The following is a 24,125-nucleotide window of genomic DNA, read 5'->3' as shown; positions in this document are numbered from 1 at the left end:
GGCGAGGCAAAGTATGTGTGTGTGTGTTGGTGTTTAGAGTGCCAGGGGTGTGTGTTAATATATGTGTGGGTTAGTGGGGGGAGTGTGGCGTTAGTGCCATTGTGCGTACAACCACAGATGTGTGTATCTGTGTGCCCCCTATACATTTTGCATGCGGCCCCCCGCAAGACTTTACATTCTCTTTCCTAACTCTTCTGACAGAGAAAATAAATCAAAGTACATGTGGACACAAGTAGGCTAAAATGATTAAAATGGAAAGTGATTTAAAAAATTGCTGGTTTGTCCTTGGACTTGATGGGAAAGCTCTGCTAGCTGGTCTATATCTTTGATTTGAAGACTATCGAACATCCTCAGTACTGGGGGGAGGGGCGGACACAGGCTCTTCTTATGCGCATAGCAAAAAACTGAAAGCACTCCTGTGGCTTTGGCTCCAAAAAATAAGTGGTCTGGCGTAGGCTGCTTTCCTATGAAAGGCGAAGTCCATTAGCCCACAGCAGGGGCACACTCTCCTGCGCTCTGCTGAGCACGAAGGCTGGACGGCCTCTGTCACTTAACAGATCGAGGGAGGGGGGGGCCTGGCATTACAAAAACCCAGATGAGGCAGTTCACGGATGAGGGAATATGCCCAAGCTCTGGCCGTACACGTTAATGTTGTCCCGTCCCAAAGCCTAGCAACACGTTAATGTTGTCCCGTCCCAAAGCCTAGCATGAGGCCGACCATATTAATGTTTTTTTTGTATATACATGTATAATTTGAATGTTCAGGGACACATTTTGCAGACTTGCCCCAGCCGAGCGGGCACCGAAGGCGAGGGTTAGGCGGGCCGCGGTGACAAGTGGGGGCCTGGAAGGGAGGAGTGTGTGTGTTTGACTGATCAGTGCACCGGCGGCAGCTGCTGAGCCCGATCGGGAGCCCCTGACAAAGAGGCGGGCTGGGAGCGCGCTCTTTTTTAATCAATATATACATATATATATTTTCATTTTTGACGGGGACACATTGTGCAGGCTTGCCCCAGCCGGGAGCGAGATGTGGGCAGTGTTACTAGGTTGCAGGCGGCCAAACACAGCGGGGTGGTGCCGGTGAGTACTTTAACGTGTGTTGGGCTCCATTAAAACATGTCCAAGGTGTTTTTTTCTTTTTCCATATTGGGAGGGGGCACCGAACGGGAGGCAGTTCACGGATGCCCGTCTGTTTGGCGGCATAGTCATATATTTTATACATCTCGCTCTTCCAGTAGTTTTCAAACACCTCCAACTGCAATTCGTGGCCATGATTCAAAATGATGCGCCTAATTCGGTTCTTGTATCTTGCGACTTTGCGCTCAAACAATACACTTCCACTTTGTTTCATTTAAAAAAAAAATACTTAATTTGGTTTCAAGCCGTGGCCTGCCAGGTCACATCGACTTCATGGCATGTAAACAAGAACGCACAGCAATCTGTTAGAATAATTTAGAGTTGCACTCGTAACTGAGGTCAGAAAAGCAGTCGCAGAAACGCGATAACCTACGATAACCCCCAGAATTTAATGGATGGGGGTGGGCGGGGAGCGTAGGGACGGCTCAGAGGCCTGAGGCAGAGCGCACCATATGGAGAGGGAGGGGGGTGGCAGTGGGAGGGTGATTGATGGGCGGGGCAGTGCTGGGGAAGCCTTTGATGTGGCCTGGCGGCCGTGGAAGCCGGGCCTTTGAAGTGAAGCTAAGCTTCACTTCGAAGGTGTCGGAGGAATGCGGGCGGCTGTGCACGCGCTTTTAAGCTCAATGCACATGCGCATTGAGCTTAAAAGTCACGGGCACTGCAAGGAATCGCCACGATTCCTTGCAAGTTAGATAAAGTGTAGATGAGCCCCTATAGTCTCGCTTGCTCGATGCGCATGCGCATCGACAGGCGAGACCTAAAAGGCGTGAGAAGTGGGAAAAGAGGAGCCCGGGTGGCGGTCAAGTTGAAGGCATAGGAGAAGGAAACAGACAGTGGTTAATTTGTAAAATAAGAAGTGCCGGGGCTCTCCTCAGGAGGCAGCGCTAACAGGAGAAATAGGCTGGTGCAAACTGCTTCCTGACTAGAGCCTCGGCACTTATCATTCTGGAGAGGACTGGGCCTAATAGCTAGAGCTGCCGATTTCGGAGCTGGGGAACCAGCTCGAGTCTTGTCATGGCTCAAAATCCTGAGATTATGGGGGAAATTGCCTGCCTTCCAAGTGAGTGGGTCCTTAATTGGTGCTATAAGGATTAGGTCCCGGTGCTGAGCACCTGAAAGCCCCTGCTCAAATTAAGCACTGGAAACAGAATCGTTTGAAAGCATAAGTAGGCAATGTGTGTGAAAGAAGATAAGGGGTAGATGGTTACAGTAGACAATACATGTTGGGTATGCTTTTGCTGTGTTGTGTTGGTGCTTAATAGACACTTTAGCCCAGGACGAGACATTCAGATTCGGGGAGAGGTTCGTAGAGAAATCCTAGGATGGCAGAGAATAGTAGCAGTGAAAATGTATACCTAAAGGATGGGGTTTTGGTCATATGACGTCATATTGCAGTTTGATGGTGTGGGTGAGCGGCAGGAGGGTCAGGGAGTCTGTGAGCTGGCGATTTAGAGCATATTCTCACGGAGCAATGCGAGTCTGTTTGAAGCAGGTACACAGCCCCAAACCTGAAGAATGCCTCTTCTAGCCAGTACCGAGGGAGTCTGAATCACTGGTCTAGCAATATGCACGTCTCCACAGTAGGCGCAATAACCCACTGAGCTATTTCCGTATATTGGTTGAAAAAAGCGCTTTAGTACCAGTGATGTACTTCCACCTGACAGATATAGCATGGCAAACATACATGCTAAAATAATAATATGCTGTTAAATTCTGGCAGAACAGCCCAGCTATGTGGCAATCTAGTGTTCCTAATTCTTTAAAAAAAATCTGGGGGCTGATAACACAAGACTTTGTGCTGACGCAAAGTGTGGTAAAGTTGTGGAAGGGTATTTACTTTCCAGAGCCAATGATGCTTCCCTTCTGAGTGGGAATTGCTCTTTGTGCTGCTTTGTACAATTTCGCGTGATGGTGACGTTACTTGGAGCTATCAGTGCAGCCATCCATAGTTTTTGATGCAAAGGCCGTCTACCATGATAGTCAGACTGGGTTTTGCATAAAAAACGATCACTTCCTTGCACAAAGTTAGAAAAATGCTTTAATTTCTCTAACCATTTCACACATGGCGCTGCTGCATAGTACAGCGCACATCCGATGTGGGGAATGTTATAGAAATTGCCTAGGCATGGGCTTTTGTAGTGGAAGGGTATAGCTATAGTCAGGGCCACTGGATTTATGCGGCATTGGGGGGCCAAATTATGGGGCAGGGTTAAGTAAATTATGCCGCAAGAAAAGGCAAATTATGTGGCATTATGTGGTACATTTTGTGATAGTATTACTTCTTTATTTTGTCAATTTTTAACTTGTTATCACTGTCTGGGCTTTAGTTGCACCTCTTTAGTACCGGTTTAACTCTCAAATATAGGCAATATTCAACGGAAAGGTGACCATTCCACCTTTGCAAAGGGACTTCGACGGTGCTGCAACACGTGTTGCTGCGTTTTTACTAATTTTTGAACAATTAGAGTTAGAAACTATTTTTGTTGCTAAAATCTGTAGATTATACAGCAGATGATGGATTAGGTAGCAAATGCGGCAAATCTATAATTATGCAAAAAACGCAGCAGCTGCACAATCGCATAATTCCACTAACTTTCACCCACAAACACAAACACAACATACATTTAAAAGCATTTTTTATTTACCTCCATTGCCATGGAGGGTCATATTCGAGCTAATTCTACTTCATTTATATTATTCATGATTAGTGCAATATAAAATTGACACAAAACAAAGAAAGCGGAGTGCCAACCTGCCAATCTCTATAAGGATTAGTTGCCCCTCTGTTCCTGGCACTATGTAGCCACCTTTGGGGTCAGGGGTCGCAAAGGCAGTGCCAGGGGTCGCAAGGGGCTAGCCAGGTGTCGCAGAAGCTACCCCTGGCAAGCTGTAAGTTATGTCCATGCTTTTCAGTCCAAGAGGAGTCAAAGCAACACACACAACTCCCTGCTCCTACTAAGAACAATACATTGAGGTCGACAGTTCACCTTACTTGAGAGGCCAGTCCGGAGCACTCAGCCAGTCCCTCTTCTCTGGTCATTCAGCAGAGGTCAGCTGTTTTAGGGGCTACAATGAAGACAGGACCTTACCTACAGTCGTAGATCACACAGTAGGCGCTTCCGCAGAGGGATGAGGGAGAGAAGACCCCGTGAAAAGACTCTAATTGGCCTACCATTAGGGGTCGAAACGTCGACTTGTTTTCCAGTTGTTGAAAATCCGGCACACCCACGATTGAATTAATAATTAGCTGTGATCGTTGAATTTTCTCTCATGTAATTGTTTTGAATTTTGCCTGTATAGTGGCCCGTGTTTTACAATTGAATGCAATGTATGTTTGATTCTGGTATTACCTCCTTTTGATACTGTGTCATTCTTTTCTACTCTAACACTCCCCTGAGCACCATCTCTTTCCCTTTCTTCCCCTTGGGGCTCTACTATTTATGAATCGGTGTGATTCAATTGTCCACAGAACATTGGAAATAAATCAAATTACCAATTGTAGATCAGTTTTTGAATTTGTGTTTGAATCATATTGAAATTTGTTCAGTGTATGTTGTCCACAATACACCCTCCTCTCTTACGGGGACCCCTTTACTAATGTATCACTTAGCACCCAGGTCCCCGTGACTATATGGGTTTAACCCCCTTTGTGTAACGTCTTCTGAGCAGGTGCCGACCTGCGAGGTTACCTTTCTAATTTAATTTGTTTATACCATGGTGGAATCCGAATTACTTTCTTATACTGAGGAGTATATCAATCAGCTAACTAAGGATTTATCAACCACTTTTTTATCTACATCTGTCCCTACCATTGACATCACCCTTAATGATAAGATTTCTCGTCTAGAGAGACTTGAGAAAAAACTTATTAGAACCCGACTACATGGGCACCTCTTTACGCGTTACTTGCAAGAAAATATAATCCCGGTGGGCCTGCAGATCAAAACTGAACCGGTGATATTCGTAGACGTACCAAAGTTTAAAGAGGGGTTCAGTTACGTGGCCAATAACTGCTCCCAGCACTGGATGGTGCTGGGAGTTGAGACAGCAGCAGAACAAGTTGTCTCCCTGAGTAAGGAAATTGCTGACTTGAAAGCCGAGATCCTGGGCGACCACACACTCACTAAAGCCAAGGAGGCTGTAGATAATCTGGAAGCCACGATCAAAGACTTCGATACCACAGCACAAACAAAAAAACTTGAAAAATTAGCTCGAGACCTAAGACTATTTGATAAAAAGCTGGTGTATCCATATTTACAACCAGACTACTACCAGCAGGACACACAGGGACGCTTCACCAATCGAGGCCGGGGTGGATATAGGGGACGCCGTAATTTTACCACCTTCTCGGATTCCTCATATAGTTCTGGAAGTGACGGGGAGGCAGGACCAGGTACTCCGTACATCTATCCACCTTACCCCCCGCAAGACTTGGGTTACCAACAGTACCCTCCACAATTCCCACCTCATTTTTTAGATCAAGGCCGGGGCTCATGGCGCCCTCCACGGGGACGTGGCAACAATTTTCCCAGGGGCCAGCCAAGAGGACAGCAACAGAACCAGTCAGGATGGGACGGGGGCCGAGGCAAACAGCAGAAACGGGTGACCTTCCGCCCGGAAGTGCACGGAGAGATATCGACCCGGCGGAACACTTACAGATGGTAGATGAACTCACCACACCAACCAGCGATAATGTATTGAAGTCTAACCCTGTGATCAACATTTCCAAGTATACGCTGCATAATGATGAACTCAAGGTCCTGAGCCGGGGCCTTTCCTATGTCCCGACTGCTCCGGTAAACAAATTCCTGATAAAGACAGAACTATATAGTTTCTTCAGGAAGATACGTTTGCGTTATTATTTCCGTAACCAAATATCCAGACAACAGAGCTCGGTTACAGGCCTCAGAGTCCCTTCCACTTTCTTTCCTCCGACCTATGCTATGAATAGCAGGATTCTTGCTTTCGAGGAAGTTGTAACTTCCGCAGTGGAACGATCACTACAACGATCAAAATACACCAGACTCAATTTGAGTAAGATGGAGAAAAAGGCTTTGACAGATCTAAGCAACAACAAAGAAATAGTCATAAAGCCTGCGGACAAAGGCGGTGCTATTGTGGTGCAGGACCTCAAGGATTATAAGGCAGAAGTGTACAGACAACTGTCGGATGGGATTAGCTACCGCCTTTTACCCAGCGACCCTTCACGAGAATTGGCCAGTACAATTTTGAACGTTACCCAACAAGGCCTTGATGCAGGTTTTCTGAGAAAACAGGAGTTTGAGTTTCTCAACCAGAAATTTCCAAGACTAGCGACTATCTATACGCTACCTAAGGTACACAAGAACGTCAACACCCCGCCTGGTCGCCCGATCGTATCCGGTTGCGGATCACTGCTTGAGCCTTTGTGTCAATATGTTGACTTTTTCCTTAAACCCATTGCCCTTAACACCAGGGCTTATTTACGAGATACCACTCAGGTTATTAATATGATGGATGAGAGACCATTTAATTCAGAACATTCACTATTGGTCACCTGCGATATAGTATCGCTTTATACAAGCATCCCCCAACTAGATGCTTTGAAAGTAATGAGAGAAGCCCTTGAAAAAAGAACAGCGCCAGTCCAAGTTCCCACCGATTTTATAATTGAGCTACTGCAGATTGCTATGATGCATAACTATTTCATCTTTCAGGAAGAATTCTTCCTGCAGACTAAGGGAGTAGCGATGGGGGCTACATTTGCTCCAAATCTGGCAATAATATATATGGATCACTTTGAACATCAGTACATCTTCACAGAGACCAACCCCTTTAACACCAATCTGACCGTGTGGGTCAGATATATCGACGACATCCTATGTATCTGGGAAGGGAATCAAGAGCAGCTCAAAGTCTTTCATGAATGGCTTAACTCCCGCAATCCACATATACAATTCACCATGGAATCCAGTAATGAAAGTATACCTTTCTTGGACATCTCTATCTATGTGGAAGCAGACCATCTTCAAACGACTTTGTTCAGAAAACCTACAGAACGCAATTCCCTACTACAATATCAGAGCCATCACCCGAGGGGCCTCAAGGACAACTTACCAGTCGGACAATTCCTCCGGCTCAGGAGGAATTGTTCCACAAGATCTAATTATCTGAAGGAGTCTGAGGTCTTGACTGAACGCTTGATCGCACGAGGATATCCATCGAGAATGGTGAAAAGAGCAAGAAAATGGGCATGGTATAATCCACGTGAGACCCTACTCAATCCGGAGAATTCATCTAGGACCACCCTAAACCGCATAGTTTGTGTCACAACCTTCTCGACACGCAGCAATGACATAAAGAAAATCATCAATCACAACTGGCCTCTGGTTGCAGATGTCATCAAACAAACTGACCTGCCCCTGCACTCCTTTAAGAGAGCCAAAAACATAAGGGATATGGTGGTCCATTCCTACTTAGAGTCAGAAAGTCAACCAACTCTTACATCCCTCTGGAACCTCCCCCCAGTAATTGGCCACTACCGGTGTGGGGCATGCACGGCTTGCGACACAACGATTCAGACAAAAACTTTTGCTCATAGTGGCAGAACCTACAACCTAAGACATTACACTAATTGTAATTCCACTGGGGTCATCTATATCATTCGGTGCCCATGTAGCCAGGTATACGTGGGACAAACCCAACAAAAAATAAAATCCAGGATTTCGTCCCACTCGAGTAGGCTCAGATGTAAAGTAACAGGGGCCCCTTTGGTAGACCACTGGCTGCAAGCAGGCCATACTGTTACAGACCTACGTTGGCTGGTTATTGAAAAGGTAACCCTGGGCAGACGGGGTGGGAATCTCCCCCTAATTTTGAACACACGTGAGTCTAAATGGATGTCCCTTCTGGACTCCATTAAGAATGGATTAAACGAGCAGGACAGCAGCCTTGCCCAATTGGCAACACTGGGCTAATATTTACTGTCTAGTAACTGTTCTAAATCACTCGTTACACTCTCATGTTGGAGAAGTGCACATGTTGTCTGATACTGATTTGACGATTTATTTTGGTCCAAGATGTAAATGTGTCCAATGACCAGTTGCACTTTTGTTTTCTTAATTAAACCATAGGAATAATGAATATTCTATAAATTATAAATTTACATTGATCGCACTGACGTCGTCTTTGAAGAGCTAATTGTAATACCTGTGGTTGGGTTACAGCCTCCTGCGTGAGAGCTGCACCAATGCCTGTCTGGTTTACTGTATTTAATCCTGTGGAAATAGTTTCCCTCACACCACCTTCGAGTTGCACCTTTGTGTTCTTAATTAAACCATAGGAATAATGAATATTCTATAAATTATAAATTTACATTGATCGCACTGACGTCGTCTTTGAAGAGCTAATTGTAATACCTGTGGTTTGGTTACAGCCTCCTGCGTGAGAGCTGCACCAATGCCTGTCTGGTTTACTGTATTTAATCCTTTGGAAATAGTTTCCCGCACACCACCTTCGAGTTGGAACCTACAATACAATATTATATCATGATTTAAGTTGTGTGCGGGTGCACAATATGGCATCGAAGTGGAAGTCACTCTTCTGTCTTTATCACTCTTGGACATCATCTGGCCCCGCCCCCCAACTCCGCTTTGTTGCCACAGCGGAGTTCACGGAAAGAAGTGTTCAGACGCTGGCTGTCCCCGTGCCGTTCTCTGTGAGTAGTCCTAGGCGCGTTACAATTTCAGGAGTCCACACCTCGGCCAAACAATTGATTCTGTCTCCCCTTCCTCTAGTGTAAAGAACCAACAGTCGGAAAGGCATTCAATATTCTCCCGCCTCGAGTTGGATGACGAACTTTTCATCCGGCGGACATTCACCATTAAGGCTGCTTAAACGCCCGAAGTAAATAGCGTTGTTGCAACTATTGATGTAAGTAATTTGTAGCACAAGTATTTTTGAATTAAACCCCCCTTTTTTAAAATAAACCCCATTTGGAGAACTGGTTTGCCTTGTACTGGGTGGTAAACAATCTCGCCTCATTCTGTCTACCATAGGAGGCTAATTTCATAACCGGATTTGTGTATCGGCTGTATTGTTACAACCTACGGACCCTTCTCGTTCCAAGCACTTTTAGACTCGAAGGTACGTTTTGATCTGATGTCGTTGCACAGCCATGAGTATTCATGAGCCGGATGGTTTTGCAAACAGCGTTTCTCTACTTTGTTTAACGTAGGAGGACTTTCTCGTAAAAAGAATCTGTGTCTGCTTTAGCATTTTTAAAACGCCTTGGAACCCAGTGTTTGGCGCATTACCGACTAAAAGGTACATTTTATAAAGTCACATTATTTGTTTCATGTCTTTAGTGGCATTTCCCTGACGTTCCTAGCACCACTGACTTGAAGGTCCCACTTAATATAATCTGATGCCATTGCTCAATCACCGCCATGATTATTCATGATTAGGATGTTATTGATAGTAGCGTTTGGTAAACATGCTGTTGAACGTAGGAGGACTTTCCCCTTAATCAGAATCTGGGTCTTATTATTGCCTTGGGAGTGTTGCAACGCCTTGGACTCCTTTTGTTCAGAGTACAACCGACCTAAGGGTTCAGTTTAAAAACTCTCATAATCTGTCTAATGTCTCTAGTGGTATTCATGACAGTATCTTGATATTTCATGATGTATAATTTGGGACAACTCATAGTTTCTATCAGTGTAGTATGTTAATGAAGTCACAACTAGTTTATCTTTTGACTAGTTAAGGATCCTTGTTGATTATTCTTTCTCCTCTCTGTTTGAGGTTTCCACTGTTATCAGATTGACCACGACAGCGAGCGTGGCGTGTCTCTCCATGTACAGAGCCCGGCTGGGCCGTACTCCATGGTAAATGCAATTTGAGAAATTACCTCTGGAGTAATAATTTGGTTCTTGTCATTAGTCTGATACACACTAAAGTATAATTTCCCTTACATTTTCTCATACAGAATTGCCCCACCCTCCCCTTCCCCTTGTGACGTCCTGATGAAGACCCCGTGAAAGGACTCTAATTGGCCTACCATTAGGGGTCGAAACGTCGACTTGTTTTCCAGTTGTTGAAAATCCGGCACACCCACGATTGAATTAATAATTAGCTGTGACCGTTGAATTTTCTCTCATGTAATTGTTTTGAATTTTGCCTGTATAGTGGCCCGTGTTTTACAATTGAATGCAATGTATGTTTGATTCTGGTATTACCTCCTTTTGATACTGTGTCATTCTTTTCTACTCTAACACTCCCCTGAGCACCATCTCTTTCCCTTTCTTCCCCTTGGGGCTCTACTATTTATGAATCGGTGTGATTCAATTGTCCACAGAACATTGGAAATAAATCAAATTACCAATTGTAGATCAGTTTTTGAATTTGTGTTTGAATCATATTGAAATTTGTTCAGTGTATGTTGTCCACAATACACCCTCCTCTCTTACGGGGACCCCTTTACTAATGTATCACTGTGTTTTTTAGTGGCTACACTAGTGACGTACTGAGGTGCATGGAGTCATTCTCCAGTAGACGGGACAGTCTCCTCTGGAGCTCTCGGCCGTGCCCGGGGCCAGGGCCGGTAGGACATTGTGTCCTCATTTGCAGGTTCCGACATTGTTTTGTGAAGCTGCTTCTGGATGAAGACATTTCCTGTGGTGTCAAGTGTGGGGTCCTTCAGTGAACTGTTCCTGGCCACCCTCTATGGGCCTCACGAGGATTGTCTGGTGACGTCTTGTCCTTCATTGGTGATCTGGCATAAATTGACGAGGTGATCATTTCTCTTCTCACGGCATTGGTACAGCTGGATTCTTTTTAGCAGTAATTCGACTGATGATTGAGGCACAGTGCTCCCCTTTATTACTAGGCTGTAAAATATATTATATGAAGAATGGTTTAGGTTGAGGAACTTGTGTCCGAAAGGAAGATCTGGAATGACATCTTTTACTGCTACTTAGAAGGCTGTGGTTATTGCCTCAGATGATTCAGTTAGCAGAACTTAGTCAGTCTTTAATTAATCTGCACAGTGGGTCATCTTCAGTAGACGATGAAGGCTGTGGTGGTCCTATGTTGTGTGCGCTGTGAGGACTTGTGTAAAACACGTTGGCGCTGTAAGATGACCCTTGAAACACTGGTGAGAAATGTATGCTGATTATCCTCTCCCTTTAAGTAAACTTCAAGACTTTGCAACTGCCAGATCTTGGATTTTTGTATTGACAACACATTGATGGAGTAAGAAGGGAGAATTTGTAGCATGGTTCCATGAATTAAAGATTTTTTTACTACACCCATTATCCAGAGAGGTGAAATGGTAATCATCTTTGTTGAGAGTGTGAAAGATGTGGTGGCCATCTTGCTTGAGAAGGAAAAGGCTCTGCCTTTGGCCACCAAGGGAGACCCAATCAGAGCTGGGACTGTGGTAAAATGCGAAGGTTCTCAGTGTTGCAGTGAAAATGAGGTCCCAATATATTCCCAGTATTCTGGGAGAGGGGCCTGCAGAAACTAACATAGCTCCTGTGACTGCCTCCTGGCAAAGAAAACTCAGTTTCACATTTCGATTAAGTCCATAAAGCTTTTATTGGAAAAATTAATTATCTCTGTATGTCAGAGATTACTGACAGAGGATGCAACATACATCAACAACAGTCACACATGGCAATCTGAAACCTTGGCAGCTATGCCCCCAGCAGCCCCCGTTTTCCAGTCTCTAGGGGCCCCATCAGCGCTGTAGCGCACACAGGCAGCACTACACTCTCTCGCCAGCATTGGTTGCAGCAGTGGGTTGCCTCATAACAGTCCTACCTCATAAATTAAATAGTGGGTGCCGCGTGCGATGAATGCAGGTGAACTGAGCTTCCAGGCCTAGCAGGTAGGGGGTTGAAGGCAGCTCCCTCGAGCCAGAGACCATTTGCATATTTACATACCTTTGTAAACTGGTTACCTGAGGCTTAGTTTTGTTCTGGATCCAGTACCCCTTGGTCCCCCACTCTGCGTATTCCTTACATTTGAAATTTACATTTACAACTATAGTGTGACAGTATTTCATCAAAAGGAATATAAAGTAGGGTTGCCAAAGGAAAAATGCCAGTCTATTTCTCTTGACTTTTTCACTATACTGAGTTATATCTTGTGTACTTCTCATGTATATTGTCAGTAGAGTTTTTATGGAATTGCAGGTTTGGGTTTGTCTTTCAAAGTTTCAAGTTATTGTCCATTAATGTCAATTCTATTTCAGACCCTTCATAGTTGTTCTTTGTTCTTCAGTCATAGTGTTCCTGAGACAATAGGATCGCTCCCTGGCATTGTTCTGATTGCTGCCTCAGTTAAATAATCTGCTTTTGACAGTATTGTTACAAATGGCATAGCTTGTATGTTAAGAGTTTTTCCCACTTTCTTATTAGAAAGTAGAGAGACAATATAGAAGTATTTCATTGTTGAAGGTTTCAAATCAAATATACTAGATTTTTGCGTGGTAGGGCAAAGTGGTAGGTGGTGGGCCAGGCCGCCTGGGGGGGCCCCCTCCATGTGCTTTGCAGGAGGGCCCCCTCAAGTTTTGTTACGCCACTGGGAGAGGGAACCCCCGAAGCGACAGTAAAGTGAGCGAGGGCGACCCCAACTCTGTATGACAAAGTGAGCGAAAATGCAAATCTTCTCACTCCAACAACCCGCCGGAAAATAACACCAAGAAATCACATTTAAAGCCTCCACTGTTGCAGCCCTCACTGTTGCATCTACTCGTGTTTTAGGACATCTGGCAGCGCCCCACATCGGGGGTGGGGGGGTCTAGTATTACAAGAGCTTCCCGTGCGGCAGTGACCCCGGTGTGGGTCGTGTCTGATGTTTACCTGGTGCAGTGGTGACCCAGGGGTGGTGGTGGTGGTGGGTGTCATGTGCCACCCCCGTGCGGAGTGACCCTGGGGTGGTGGTGTCATGTATGAAGTGTGTCATTCCCCCTGTGCGCCGGTGTTGTCATGTATGACATGGCCCCCCCGTGCGGCAGTGACCCGGGGCGGTGGTGTAATGGATGACATGTGCCACCCAGAGCCGGACTGGCCATAGCGGGCACCGGACAATCCTCCGGTGCGCCGCATGGGTGGGGGCCGGTTTTGGGCCGTTTTTGTTACAGGGCCGTTTTTGCGGCATAGCTGCAAAATCGGCCCTGTACCAAAATCGGCTTAAAACCGGCCCGGATAAGAGCTCGGCTGCACCTCCAACCCCCCCCCCCCCTCTGAATGGGGAGGGGGGGCCGGCCGAGCACTTTACCAGGGCCGGTTGTGGTTCCCAGTCCGGCCCCGGTGCCACCCGGGTATTTACTGGTCTTTGGAGACAAACTGATACACAGTAACAACCGGTGTCTGACTGGCCTTTGTAGTTACAAACACTTCATGTGTTTCTAACGCATCGATTCAGGGGACTGCATACTTCAGGGTAGATGTCCATATTTCACATCAATGTGCGCAGCCGAATGATTCACTTTCGACGACCCTTGGAGAGAAACCTCACCCGCTTTCCAGGAAAACCGAATCAAGGATTTGAAAGGGTTAAAGATGAAGATAACAGTTTTACACTGCAGGAAGAAGCGCTCCTCTCCCAATGGAAACATGACCAAAAGTACAATGCAATGAAATATCGATGCAGTGATCGAATACCTGCATTTAAAATCGTTTTATTGATTGTCTTTTTTCTTGTGCTCTTTCTCTGTGGTACTTAAATATGTTAGAGCATTTTTTCCCATGGATAACTGCAGAGGAAGAGGCTGAAGGTGCAAGGGCAAAGGAGATACTCTCCCCTGCTACAGTGGCTGCCGGCAGACGCTGGGAGGGAGAGCCCGGCTGTGGTGGGTGGGGGGAGAGCTGCACTCCCTGTGCCCCCTATGCACCTCCGCTCTCCGTGCCTGCTTCACAGCTGTGGTGAAGAATTTTCCTATCTGCTTGTTAAAATAAACAAGCAGATAAGAAAAGTCTTTACGGCAGCCACAAAGCAGTCGTGCCTGGAGGGACAGTACGAAAAATGGACAGGGCGGCACCCAAAAACACTCCTTTCCATTGGGAAGCCAGCGTTTACCATAAACGCTGACGCTACCCAATGGAAAGGAGGGGCGGGGCTTACAGTACCCTTTTTCTAACAATATCTCTCGCAGAGGCGTGGCAGCTTTGCTGCTCCGCCCACGCAAGACCTAAAAATCAGGTTGTTCACTAACAGGGTCCCTTCTTCACATACAGTAACTAGAGGGTCTGGCCATATACATGGCCAGCATATCCTGCGGTTGTCCTGGTTAGTAGGGTGAGGTTTAACAGGTTTCTTTTAGTATGGTTCAGCGGGCCTCCTACACACAGAATGGAAGAACACTTATTTATTTATTTATTCAAAGTTTTATATAGCGCGAACAAGATCCTTACAGATATCAGAGCGCTTCACACGGAGAGAGGGCAGTAGGGGTGAACAGAGATTGTGGGAGCAGTATAATAGTCACAAACATGGTAGGATAATAATAACATACATAAAACATATCAAAATACAATCAGGTAAACAAAATAATATAGGACGGCACAAGTCATTGATCCCACAACCTAGGTGTTCAGGTACACCTTGGGTGCGTGGATGGCTTATACCAATGCCCTAGTATAGAGAGAACACTGAGTGGGGGCATCGGGAGAGTGAATCAGTAAACCAAGTGTAACATATATTGGTCGGTAGTGAGAGCGTAACGTAGTGGTATCCCCACCAAGTAGAAGTATAGTGCCAAAGGACAAAGTGAACAGTGGTACAGAGCAATGCAGAGTCTCTGATCCAGCACCTATAAGGTTCAGGAGATCTTGGCCAGAAGGATGGTTTTCACCTCTTTCTTGAAGAGTGCAGTGGAGGAGATAAGCCTGGTTTCAGGAGGGAGCGCATTCCAGATCCTGGGTGCCATTCCCGAGAAGGAGCGCTTGTATGTTTTCTCTTTCCAGAATCTACGGGGTTTCAGGAGTAGATTTTTAGCACTTCTATTGGATCTCGAACCTCCTGATATAGACAACTTTTGAGCGAGGTAGTTGGGTGCATTGTGGTGCACGGCCGCGTGTGTCATAACTGCAATTTTTAGCTGTATTCTGGCTTCAAAAGGCAGCCATTTTAGGGACTTTAAGTCTGGGGATATATGCGAATGTTTTCTTGAGCCGGTAGTGAGTCTCGCGGCAGCGTTCAGGGAGGCTCTTAAGGGTGCTGTTGTGGATAGCGGGAGTCTGCTGAGGGCCACAATTCCGTAGTCTATTCGAGGGATGACTAAAGCTTGCACCGCAGTTCGGAAGTCTTCGGCAGGGAGGAAGGGTTTGATTTTCCTCAGTGTGTTGATTTGGAAATTAGCTCCTTTTGTGGCTTTGCTAACGTGCTGCTGCATGTTGAGCTTGGCGTCGAGTGTGATGCCTAGGGATTTCGCCGAGTCCACGATGGTAGGTTGGACATTGAGTGCTGTTAGGTTATTGAGCCACGTTTGGGTGGTGGAAATTTTTGCCGGGGGTGAGATGAGTAGGAACTCAGTTTTCAGAGCATTTAGTTTGAGGTGATTATCGGCCAGCCAAGATTGAGTGTTGATAAGAGTGGAATTCAGATGTTTGATATCTTCCGGGGATTGTAGCTTTAGGTAAAGTTGTGTGTCGTCGGCGTACATATGGAATTGGACATTGGAGGCTTGGAGCAGGGTGGCGAGCGGTTCCATGACGAGGTTGAACAGTGTGGGGGAGAGGGAGGATCCTTGTGGAACATCTAGATCTGCAGGCACGGGTGTAGATAGCACATTGTTGATCTTGAACTTCTGAGATCGGTTGTGAAGGAAGGACGAAAACCATTTGAGAACAGTTCCCGATAGACCCATTCTAGTGCTTAGCAGCTCCAGCAAGTTCTCATGTTTGACCGTGTCAAATGCTGAAGAGAGGTCAAGAAGGATGAGGAGGCAGGACTCATTGCGATCAAGAATTTGGAGGGCGTCATCAATTATGTGTGTCATAGCTGTTTCTGTGCTATGTTTCGCTCGGAAGCCGGATTGATGTTATGTTATGTTATGTTATTAAAACTTTTCTATAGCGCTCGGCTACTCAAAAAGAGTGTTGATGAGGGTTGAGGAGGTCAAATTGATCAATGTGTTTTGTTAGTTGGAGTTGAACACATTTCTCCAGCAGTTTGGCCAGGGTGGGGATATTGGTGATGGGCCGGTAATTGTTTAGGTCAGACGGATCAGCTGTAGGTTTCTTGAGTATAGGCGTGACTTGCCCCACCTTAAGGGAGTCTGGGATGAGGCCTTGTTGTAGGGAGCTGTTGATGATTTTGGTCCAGAGAGGGAGGAGCAAGGGGATGAAGTCTTTTACAGCATTAGCAGGTAGAGGGTCTGTGAGGTGATTAGAGGGCTTCAAGGTGCAGAGCAGTTTGTGTATTGCTTCTTCCGAGTAGGTATCGAAGTACAGCCATGATGCCTTGTTTTTAGGTTGAGTGTTAGACATTCTGGTGTGACTGGGGAATCGGCTTACATCCATGATGAGGTCATTTCTTATGTTGTCAGTCTTTAGCTTAAAGAAAGCAGAGAAGGCTTCACAGTGTGGGGTGTCGCTTGTTGCACTGTTTGATTGTAAGGGTTGTGTCTTCGTTTGGGTCTTGATTAGTTCGAATAGCTTTCTTGGCCTGTTTTTTGCTTGGTCCAACTGGCGGCTAAAGAAGTCCGATTTTGTGCGCTTTATTTTCCTGAAGTAGGCATTTCTCTTGTTCTTAAGCCTTTTGAGGTGCAATGCTGAAGGGTCCGATCTCCATGTGCGCTCTGCCATTCGCATAGTACGCCTGTCATCATTGAGTCTGTCATCATACCAGGGGTTAGAAATTTTGGTGGAGACTCTCTTCAGTTGCAGTGGGGCGACTTCATTGACTATTGTATTCATAGAGTCAAGGTAGTGGTCTATCAGTGAGTGAACATCCGAGGTACCTGAAGGGGGAAGGAGGCGATTGCCGATTTGGGGAGGCAGGGTAGAGGGGTTAAGATTCTTCATGTCCCTTTTCCATGTTTTGGATTTGATTGGTTGAACCGGGTTAGGTTTAACTTTTTCATTGATAAAGAAGGTGATAATGTGGTGATCTGACCAGTCGCAGGGTTGTATCGCCTCCAGTTGTGTAGAGTTCTCTTTGGCAATGATGAGATCGAGTATCGAGCCTTTGTCGTGTGTTGGTCTATCGCATATTTGGGTGAGGTCAAGAGCATTAGGGAAAGTTTTGAGACTATTCACCACTGTGTCTTTCTGGTCGTTCCAGTGGAGATTGAAGTCACCCAGGTAGACTTGGGTGGTCTGCCGACCGGCATTGGAGGTGATCATGTCCATGAGTTGTTGGGTGAATATGATGTTCTCACCAGGCGGGTGGTAGATGAGATGTAAAGCACAAACTTGTTTGCCCTCGCTGGTGATGTCGAGGCAGAGGAGTTCACAGGAGGAAAGGGAGGGGGAGTTGACTTTGGTAACGGAGAGATTGCTCCTAAAAATGCATGCAATTCTCCCGCCCGTCTTGCCTGGAGACCTGTCCAGCCTGATGATGTGATAATTGGGGGGGACTAGTATGTCCATAATCGGGGTAGAGGCTTCAGTAAGCCATGTTTCCGTTAGAATGGCTAGGTCGAGATCCCTAGCTGAGACTAGATCAGCGATGTCGGTGGAGTGTCTCTGGGCCGATCTGCAATTGAGTAGGATGCATTTGAGTTTGGGAGAGAGAAGGGTGGTCGAGCTTTCTAGTGTGAGGGAAATTTTTCTGAGGTTGTTAGGGACGGAACCTCTGTTGTTGAGGGTTGGGAGCCTCAGAGGGTTTGTAAGAATTGTGGGTATGGGGGTGTGTGTGTTGGATAAGTGTTTTACCGGACCTGGGCCATAAGAACGTAGGAGAGAGCATAGGTCGCGGTCCGACCGTGGGTTGAGGACACGACGGGGGCGGTGGGAGTTATTGCGAACGGGGATAGTCGGCCAGCGCGGGTGTCGTTGGAGGCGAGGGTATGTAGGGAGGGTGCGTCGTTTGTAGGGTAGAGGGATGGTGGGAGGTAGACTGGGCTGTGAGGAGAGAAGGTCTTTGATTGCGTGGACATCTTTTTTGATTTGTAGAATATCCTCTTTGAATTGTTGGAGGGTGGATATAGTCAGGTCAGGAGGTGTATTGGGGATGGGGTTGGTGGTGAGAGCCATTGGTGAATGGTTGAGTAGTGAGCTGGAAAGCGGGCAGGGTATCGAGGGGGGGATAGACTAGCGTTGGTGGAAGGTTCTGTGGTGCTAGTAAATGGGATGGCATTCAAAGTGTGGGAGTTATTGTGGGCGAAGGGTGTGGGTGAGGTAGGTGAAGGCGGTGGGTGGGAGGCATAGGTAGTGCCGTCAGTGGGAGACGGTGCCGGAGAGTAGAAGAGTGAGTGAAGGCTGAATACAGTGGGGGAGACAGGAGGGTAGTGAGGGCTGAGAATAGGAGGTGGGAGAGAGGGGGATGCTAAGGTAGGGGAGGCGGTATGTTCTGTATGTTTTGTTGGGAGGGTGAGAGTGTCGTGGGTGGGAGTGGGGAGGGAGAGGTGTCCGCCGTGGGGGGGCTGGGAGGGGGGGGTGGATAAACTCTGAATGGTGGTGTGTTCAGATGGTGGCGTGTTGTGGGTGGGAGTTGTGTCAGGTGTGAGAGTGTCGTGGTGGGTGAGAAGAGTGGGGAGGGAGCTGGGGAGTGAGAGGGGTCTACCGTGGGGGGGATGGGAGGGAGGGGGTGGATAAACTCCGGTCGGTGGTGTGTTCAGGTGGTGGCAAGTTGTGGGTGGGTGTTGTTATGTCAGGGGGGAGAGGGATGGGGGGGTATGAGTGGGTGTAATAGGGGTCATGTTAGAGGGGCGGCTAGTATTTGAGGTGGAGAGTTTTGTGACTGTGCTTGGGGAGTGTGGGGCGATAACAGCCGGTGGGCCATTTACTGGAGTGCTGGGGGTAGAGGTGTTGTAGGCGGGGGCTGCGACGTCAGGGGTGATAGCGCTGGTGGAGTTCTGGGTGTGGGGCTGCAGCTTGGAAAGGTGCTCTTTAAACTTGGGGGACAGGTTGTCTAGTAGTTCCAGGTTCTTGTCCGTGGATTGAATTAGGACCATCCCGTTGTTGTAGATAGTAATGGTAGCCCTGCCAGGGAGGAGGTGGGAAGGTGTGATAGAGAGAGTTAGGCCATGAGTTGTTTTCCTGGTGGTGGAGACGGTGAGTAGGGTTAGGAACGCTTTTCTCCATTGGGCTCTGCGTGAGGTGTGGAAGATGATATCAGTATTCAGGGCACCATTGCCCGGTGAGAAGTAGGTGTCGGCAAAGGGTGTTTCAGGGTGCGACCTCAAGAAGTTATGTTTAAAACGTTTAGTGGCTTTTTTGGTGAGGGTGGAAGGGTAGTTGATTCTAAAAGTGTGCTTGCCGTTGAGCTCCATTTTAGAAAGGCTGTGATGTTGAGTGTAGGAGATAGGACGACAGTAAAGACTGTCAGCTGTTAGTTACAGGGCAAAGGGGTGACACTAGTGTGTGACCAAAAGAATAAGAGGTAGAAGTCAGTGCAATCCAGGAACAAACAGTGCGTAGGTGCAGCTTACATCATGTATCCTATATGCGTGGTAGCAGTTAGCTTACACCATGTACAAAATATGAGAGGTAGAACCGGTTAGGTGGAAACAAATTACAAATCTGAATGTAAGAGGTAGCAGCTGTGTAGTCTAGGTGTAGAAAGTGGCAGGGTGCAGCTTACAAGACTAAACGAAGTGAATGAGGTAGTAATAATCAATGCAACAACGTGAAGTAGCTTACATCGATGAACCAAATAAATGAGGTAGCGAACAGTGAGGGATAGGGATAAAGGTGAGATAGGTGCATCTTACCACATATACAGTATAAAAATCGGGCTAAACTACTAATGAATTAAAGAATCCAATATATGTGCAAACAAATAAATGTGCAAACAAATTACTGCTAATATCATTCAAAGTACAGGTAGCAGAATAATACTGCAATAATAGGTATAGGTACAAAAGTTCAAAATACAGGTATGAACATAATACTGCGATAATAAGCAGACATTCTTACATATGTGAGGTAGCAATCTGTGCGTTGCAAATGTTCACAATTTAAGTAGAAATATAATACTGCAATACTAGGCCAACATTCTTTCACAAGAGGGTCTAGATACATAACTGAGCGCATTACCCGGTAGCTGAGCTTAGTCAAAGATCATAAGTTCTTAGTGAGAGATCAGGTAATGATGAAAATGACTAGTCCAGGATGGCAGCCCTGAGAGAGATTAGACTAATCTAACATGGCCGCCAAATGGGTGTAATAGAGCCAGTAGTCCTCTGTTTGTTGCTGTTGCTTAGCTAGCAGAGCAATGCTCAAGGTTAGCTGGGAGGAATTATTATCTCGGTGTGGGGGAGTTAGGCTGAGGAGCCTTGAAAGATTTCCCTTATTGTGTGTTCCCTTCTTGTAAGACCATGCTCTGATGTTACACTGTCAAATTAGTACACCTAAAACCTTCACCCTCTCCACGTGTTTCCCTTACATTAGAACCTATCCCATCCGCTGACCTCTCTTACCATCCACAAAAGTGTATATCTCATCCAATACTAGCCCATTGACCATTCTCCTCAAATAACTATATTACATTAAATAGAAACTCTTTTGCTTCCCCCTGGTAAAATACACTTCATGCTGGTTCAACCTTGACATCCTGGATTATTTAAAGAGTGTCTCTTACTGCTGAGCCAGGCAACGTCCTTGAGGCTTGGACATTACAGGGCTACATTGGTGTGCTCCACCAAACCAGTGCTTAATTTCAGCCAGTTGTTTCTGGTGCCCGGCACCAGCACTTAATTGTCAACATCAGGGTTTGTAACAGTTTGCCACATGGTAGCGCTGTCTGTCTAATTTAAATATGAGCACGACAACAGTTGTTTATTAATTCAATATACATTACAAATTATTATTGACTGCCGCCCAAGTCAGTCTCATAGTTTTGGGGGCCTGCAATAGGCTGAATTGTCACACGTGTAGGAGTATGATGATTAGTAATTGTGTTGGTACTGTCATTGGCAGCGATGGGAAAGGCAATGTGTTGTGCAAACTGCAGTGGCCTCCTAACGAGAGCTTTGGCACTTATTCTTTTACAAATTAAGCACTGCAGCAAACATGGAGCTCTGCTTAGAGTGGAGGCAGTACCTTCTGGTTATTGACAAGTGCATCATAACTATTCACTATCCTACCTGTGGGTCTTAACAATATATCAAGGTCTCAAAATGATGGCATTGTTTTACAGCGACACTTCAACAGTGAAAACATTTTTCGCGAAGAGCTATGAAATATTGGGGAAATTATTCAGTCCCAACTATGCCTATCTGTGAAAGCTTAAGTTCTTGTCAGTGTTTTATAAATATCAACTTACTAACCTATTCCTTGAAGCATATAAAACACTTTGTTGGATCTTTCCTTTCAAAAAAGGCATCCATAACTGGAAGTCGATTTTCTTACTAATATATGGTACTGAGATGAATGCATTTCAACACTTTGTTTTACCTTGAGCAGAAGATGTACAGCGCTGCATGACTGGACTGGGAATAGCCTCAAGGCATTCTCTTTCTCCGTGCATTTAGCGGTCTGGGTATCTTCACAACATATGCAGCTTCTGCCTTCTGAAAAATCTGTCTTTAAAAGCAAGAGAATGAATTGCAATTACAATACAGTAGGAAAGAGACTTTTAGATCAAACCTATGTTTTCATTAGCAAAATCCATCTGTTCTAGCTAGTAAAATTGGATCGATGCCATAACTCCAATCTCAAATCACAAGTTGAAAGTCGACATCTAAAATATCATTCAATATTTGTCATTTCTCTAACTTCAGAGGCTTATCTTGTACAAGCCAATGTTTCATGCAGTACCACTTACACTGACAGGCTTAAAGAGTGTGTTTTGGGCTTTTTCTGGCTGTGTATTTAGGTTTAGGAAAGACTCCATTAAAGTTCTAGGATGACAACCGAAATGATGTCCGATTACGGATCTCGTTTATAATGATGTGTCTAAAACCATAGGAGATGGGAACCATCACAGCAGTTCACTAACCTGATGATGAACTTGTGAGATTGACAGAGAACTCTTGTGACACGTTGTTTGTTACCTATTCCCCCTGCACAACCAAATCAGAATCATAAATTGCCCTGGTATGGTCGTTCGCAAGTGGGAGACTCCAATGAAAACAACTGATGTTCACTTGGTACCTTTTCGAATAATTCGCATGTTTTATCCGTATGAAAGGCTTGTGCTAGAGCCGACCATATGCCCCCCATTAAAACATTGTAAAATGTCCAGGAACATGGCAAGCACAATATTAAAGTCTGATTTAGATGTCTTAGTGGCACACAAATTGTACATATTTAGTGCACTTTTCAATTTGTAATCAAAAATTGTGTTTTGAAGGAACCCACTGTCCAGAGTTGACATTGCTGTGTGCCCATCAATAACTCAATCAGGGATTTGTGAAGCACACTAATCACCCTCAAGGGTCTCAAGGCGCTGGGGGGGAGGTTGGGGGGAGGGGGGGCTGGGTTGTTGCACAGCTTGGTCTAATCTGGAGAGCTAGGTCTTGAGGGTCTTCCTTGAAGGCTAGCAGAGTGTGGGTTTGTCTAATGCTGAGTGGGAGTTCGTTCCAGGTCTTGGCTGCGACGAAGGAGAAGGATCTCCTCCCACCCCTCCCAATATGGTCTCAGCTGCATACCAAACCTTTGTGGCCCTTCTACTGCTAGTAAGGCCTCAATATTGTGTGGAGCTCTGCTAGTACAAGATTTCCTTTTGGAATATGACATAGGCATACCGCTTAACCTTATGTTTTGAGACACCACCTAATTCTTATTTTGCTACCCTATTCCACCTTTTTTCATTAATGTACACATGGGCGATACTAGCCTTGAGAAAGTCGCTTATACGGAACACATGTCGACCCTTTCTGAACTACACAAACATCTATCCATATAAACAGTCAAACATATGCTCAGAAATTTACAACAACATATATCGGTGGGCGGACATAGCTGGCTTCTTTTGTAAATTAACTTAATTTTCGATACAGCTGTGTCAACTCTGGACTCCTTTTAAAAGAACTTTTGAATACAAGTGAAAAACACTGATGAAGGACTCACATCCGAAACGCGTCTGTCTACGACTAATGGCGAAATAAAGAAACACTTGCCTATACCCCTGGAGTGCTGAACTTTGTTTCATGGCAAAGGAAATGGAGTCTGAGCTAGGATATATATATATATATATATATATATATATATATATATATATATATATATATATATATATATATATATATATATATATATATATATCAAAGTTAGGTTCCTGACCACCAGTTGCGAGGCGGATCTGTGCAGGTGTGGACCACTTCCCAAGAGTCCTTCGTTCAGTAACGAGCCACTACACAAAAGGTTCGTGCAAGCAGTGTTCTTTCTTTAATTAAGCATTTCTCAGACAAATGTCTCCCATGACGCGTTTCGCTCCGTAAAGGAGATTGATCACATGACGCGCCCCAACAGGCATTGCAAATAAAGGGGCAGATTTATGTCGGACTTGCGCCACGTTTACGCCGCCGTGTGTCACGCAACAGCGGCGTAAGCGTGGCGCATCCCTGCGACCCATTTACAACGTGACGCATCTAGGCAGATGCGGCACGTTGTAAAGCCCTGCGCCACCTGTGGGCGTTCCGGCGCAGGGTGGGCGTTCCGGGGCAGGTGCGCCTCGCAAAAGTGCCTGCGTGAAATCTACAAGATTTCACACAGGCACTTTTAGGCCAATGCTGTGTCAAAACCCTGCGCCTGCTTGAAGCAGGCGTAAGGCTTGACGCAGCATCGGACAGATAGGGCCCCCTAGAGCATTGCTGGAGCTGCGTGGCGCTTGCGACGCAACTCCAGCAATGCGCCGCCTTTACAGCACAGATGCGTCACGCATCTGTGCCGTTT

At 45.9% G+C, this 24,125-nt stretch overlaps 1 protein-coding gene across 2 annotated transcripts in view; it reads right to left on the bottom strand.

Annotated features, from left to right (window-relative positions):
• Positions 1–24,125, bottom strand: part of ENTREP1 (endosomal transmembrane epsin interactor 1) — a 260,839-nt gene that overhangs the window by 129,107 nt on the left and 107,607 nt on the right. For both annotated transcript variants that reach the window (XM_078675744.1, XM_078675745.1), the window contains exon 4: positions 21,684–21,812. In XM_078675744.1, coding sequence (XP_078531870.1) covers positions 21,684–21,812 — 129 coding nt within the window. The remainder of the gene's footprint in view (positions 1–21,683; positions 21,813–24,125) is intronic.

Source organism: Lissotriton helveticus, chromosome 2_1 (genome assembly GCF_964261635.1).
Source record: "Lissotriton helveticus chromosome 2_1, aLisHel1.1, whole genome shotgun sequence".
Classification (NCBI taxonomy): domain Eukaryota; kingdom Metazoa; phylum Chordata; class Amphibia; order Caudata; family Salamandridae; genus Lissotriton; species Lissotriton helveticus.
The sequence above is the reverse complement of the archived record's forward strand: the minus strand, read 5'-3'. Positions and strand labels throughout refer to the sequence as shown.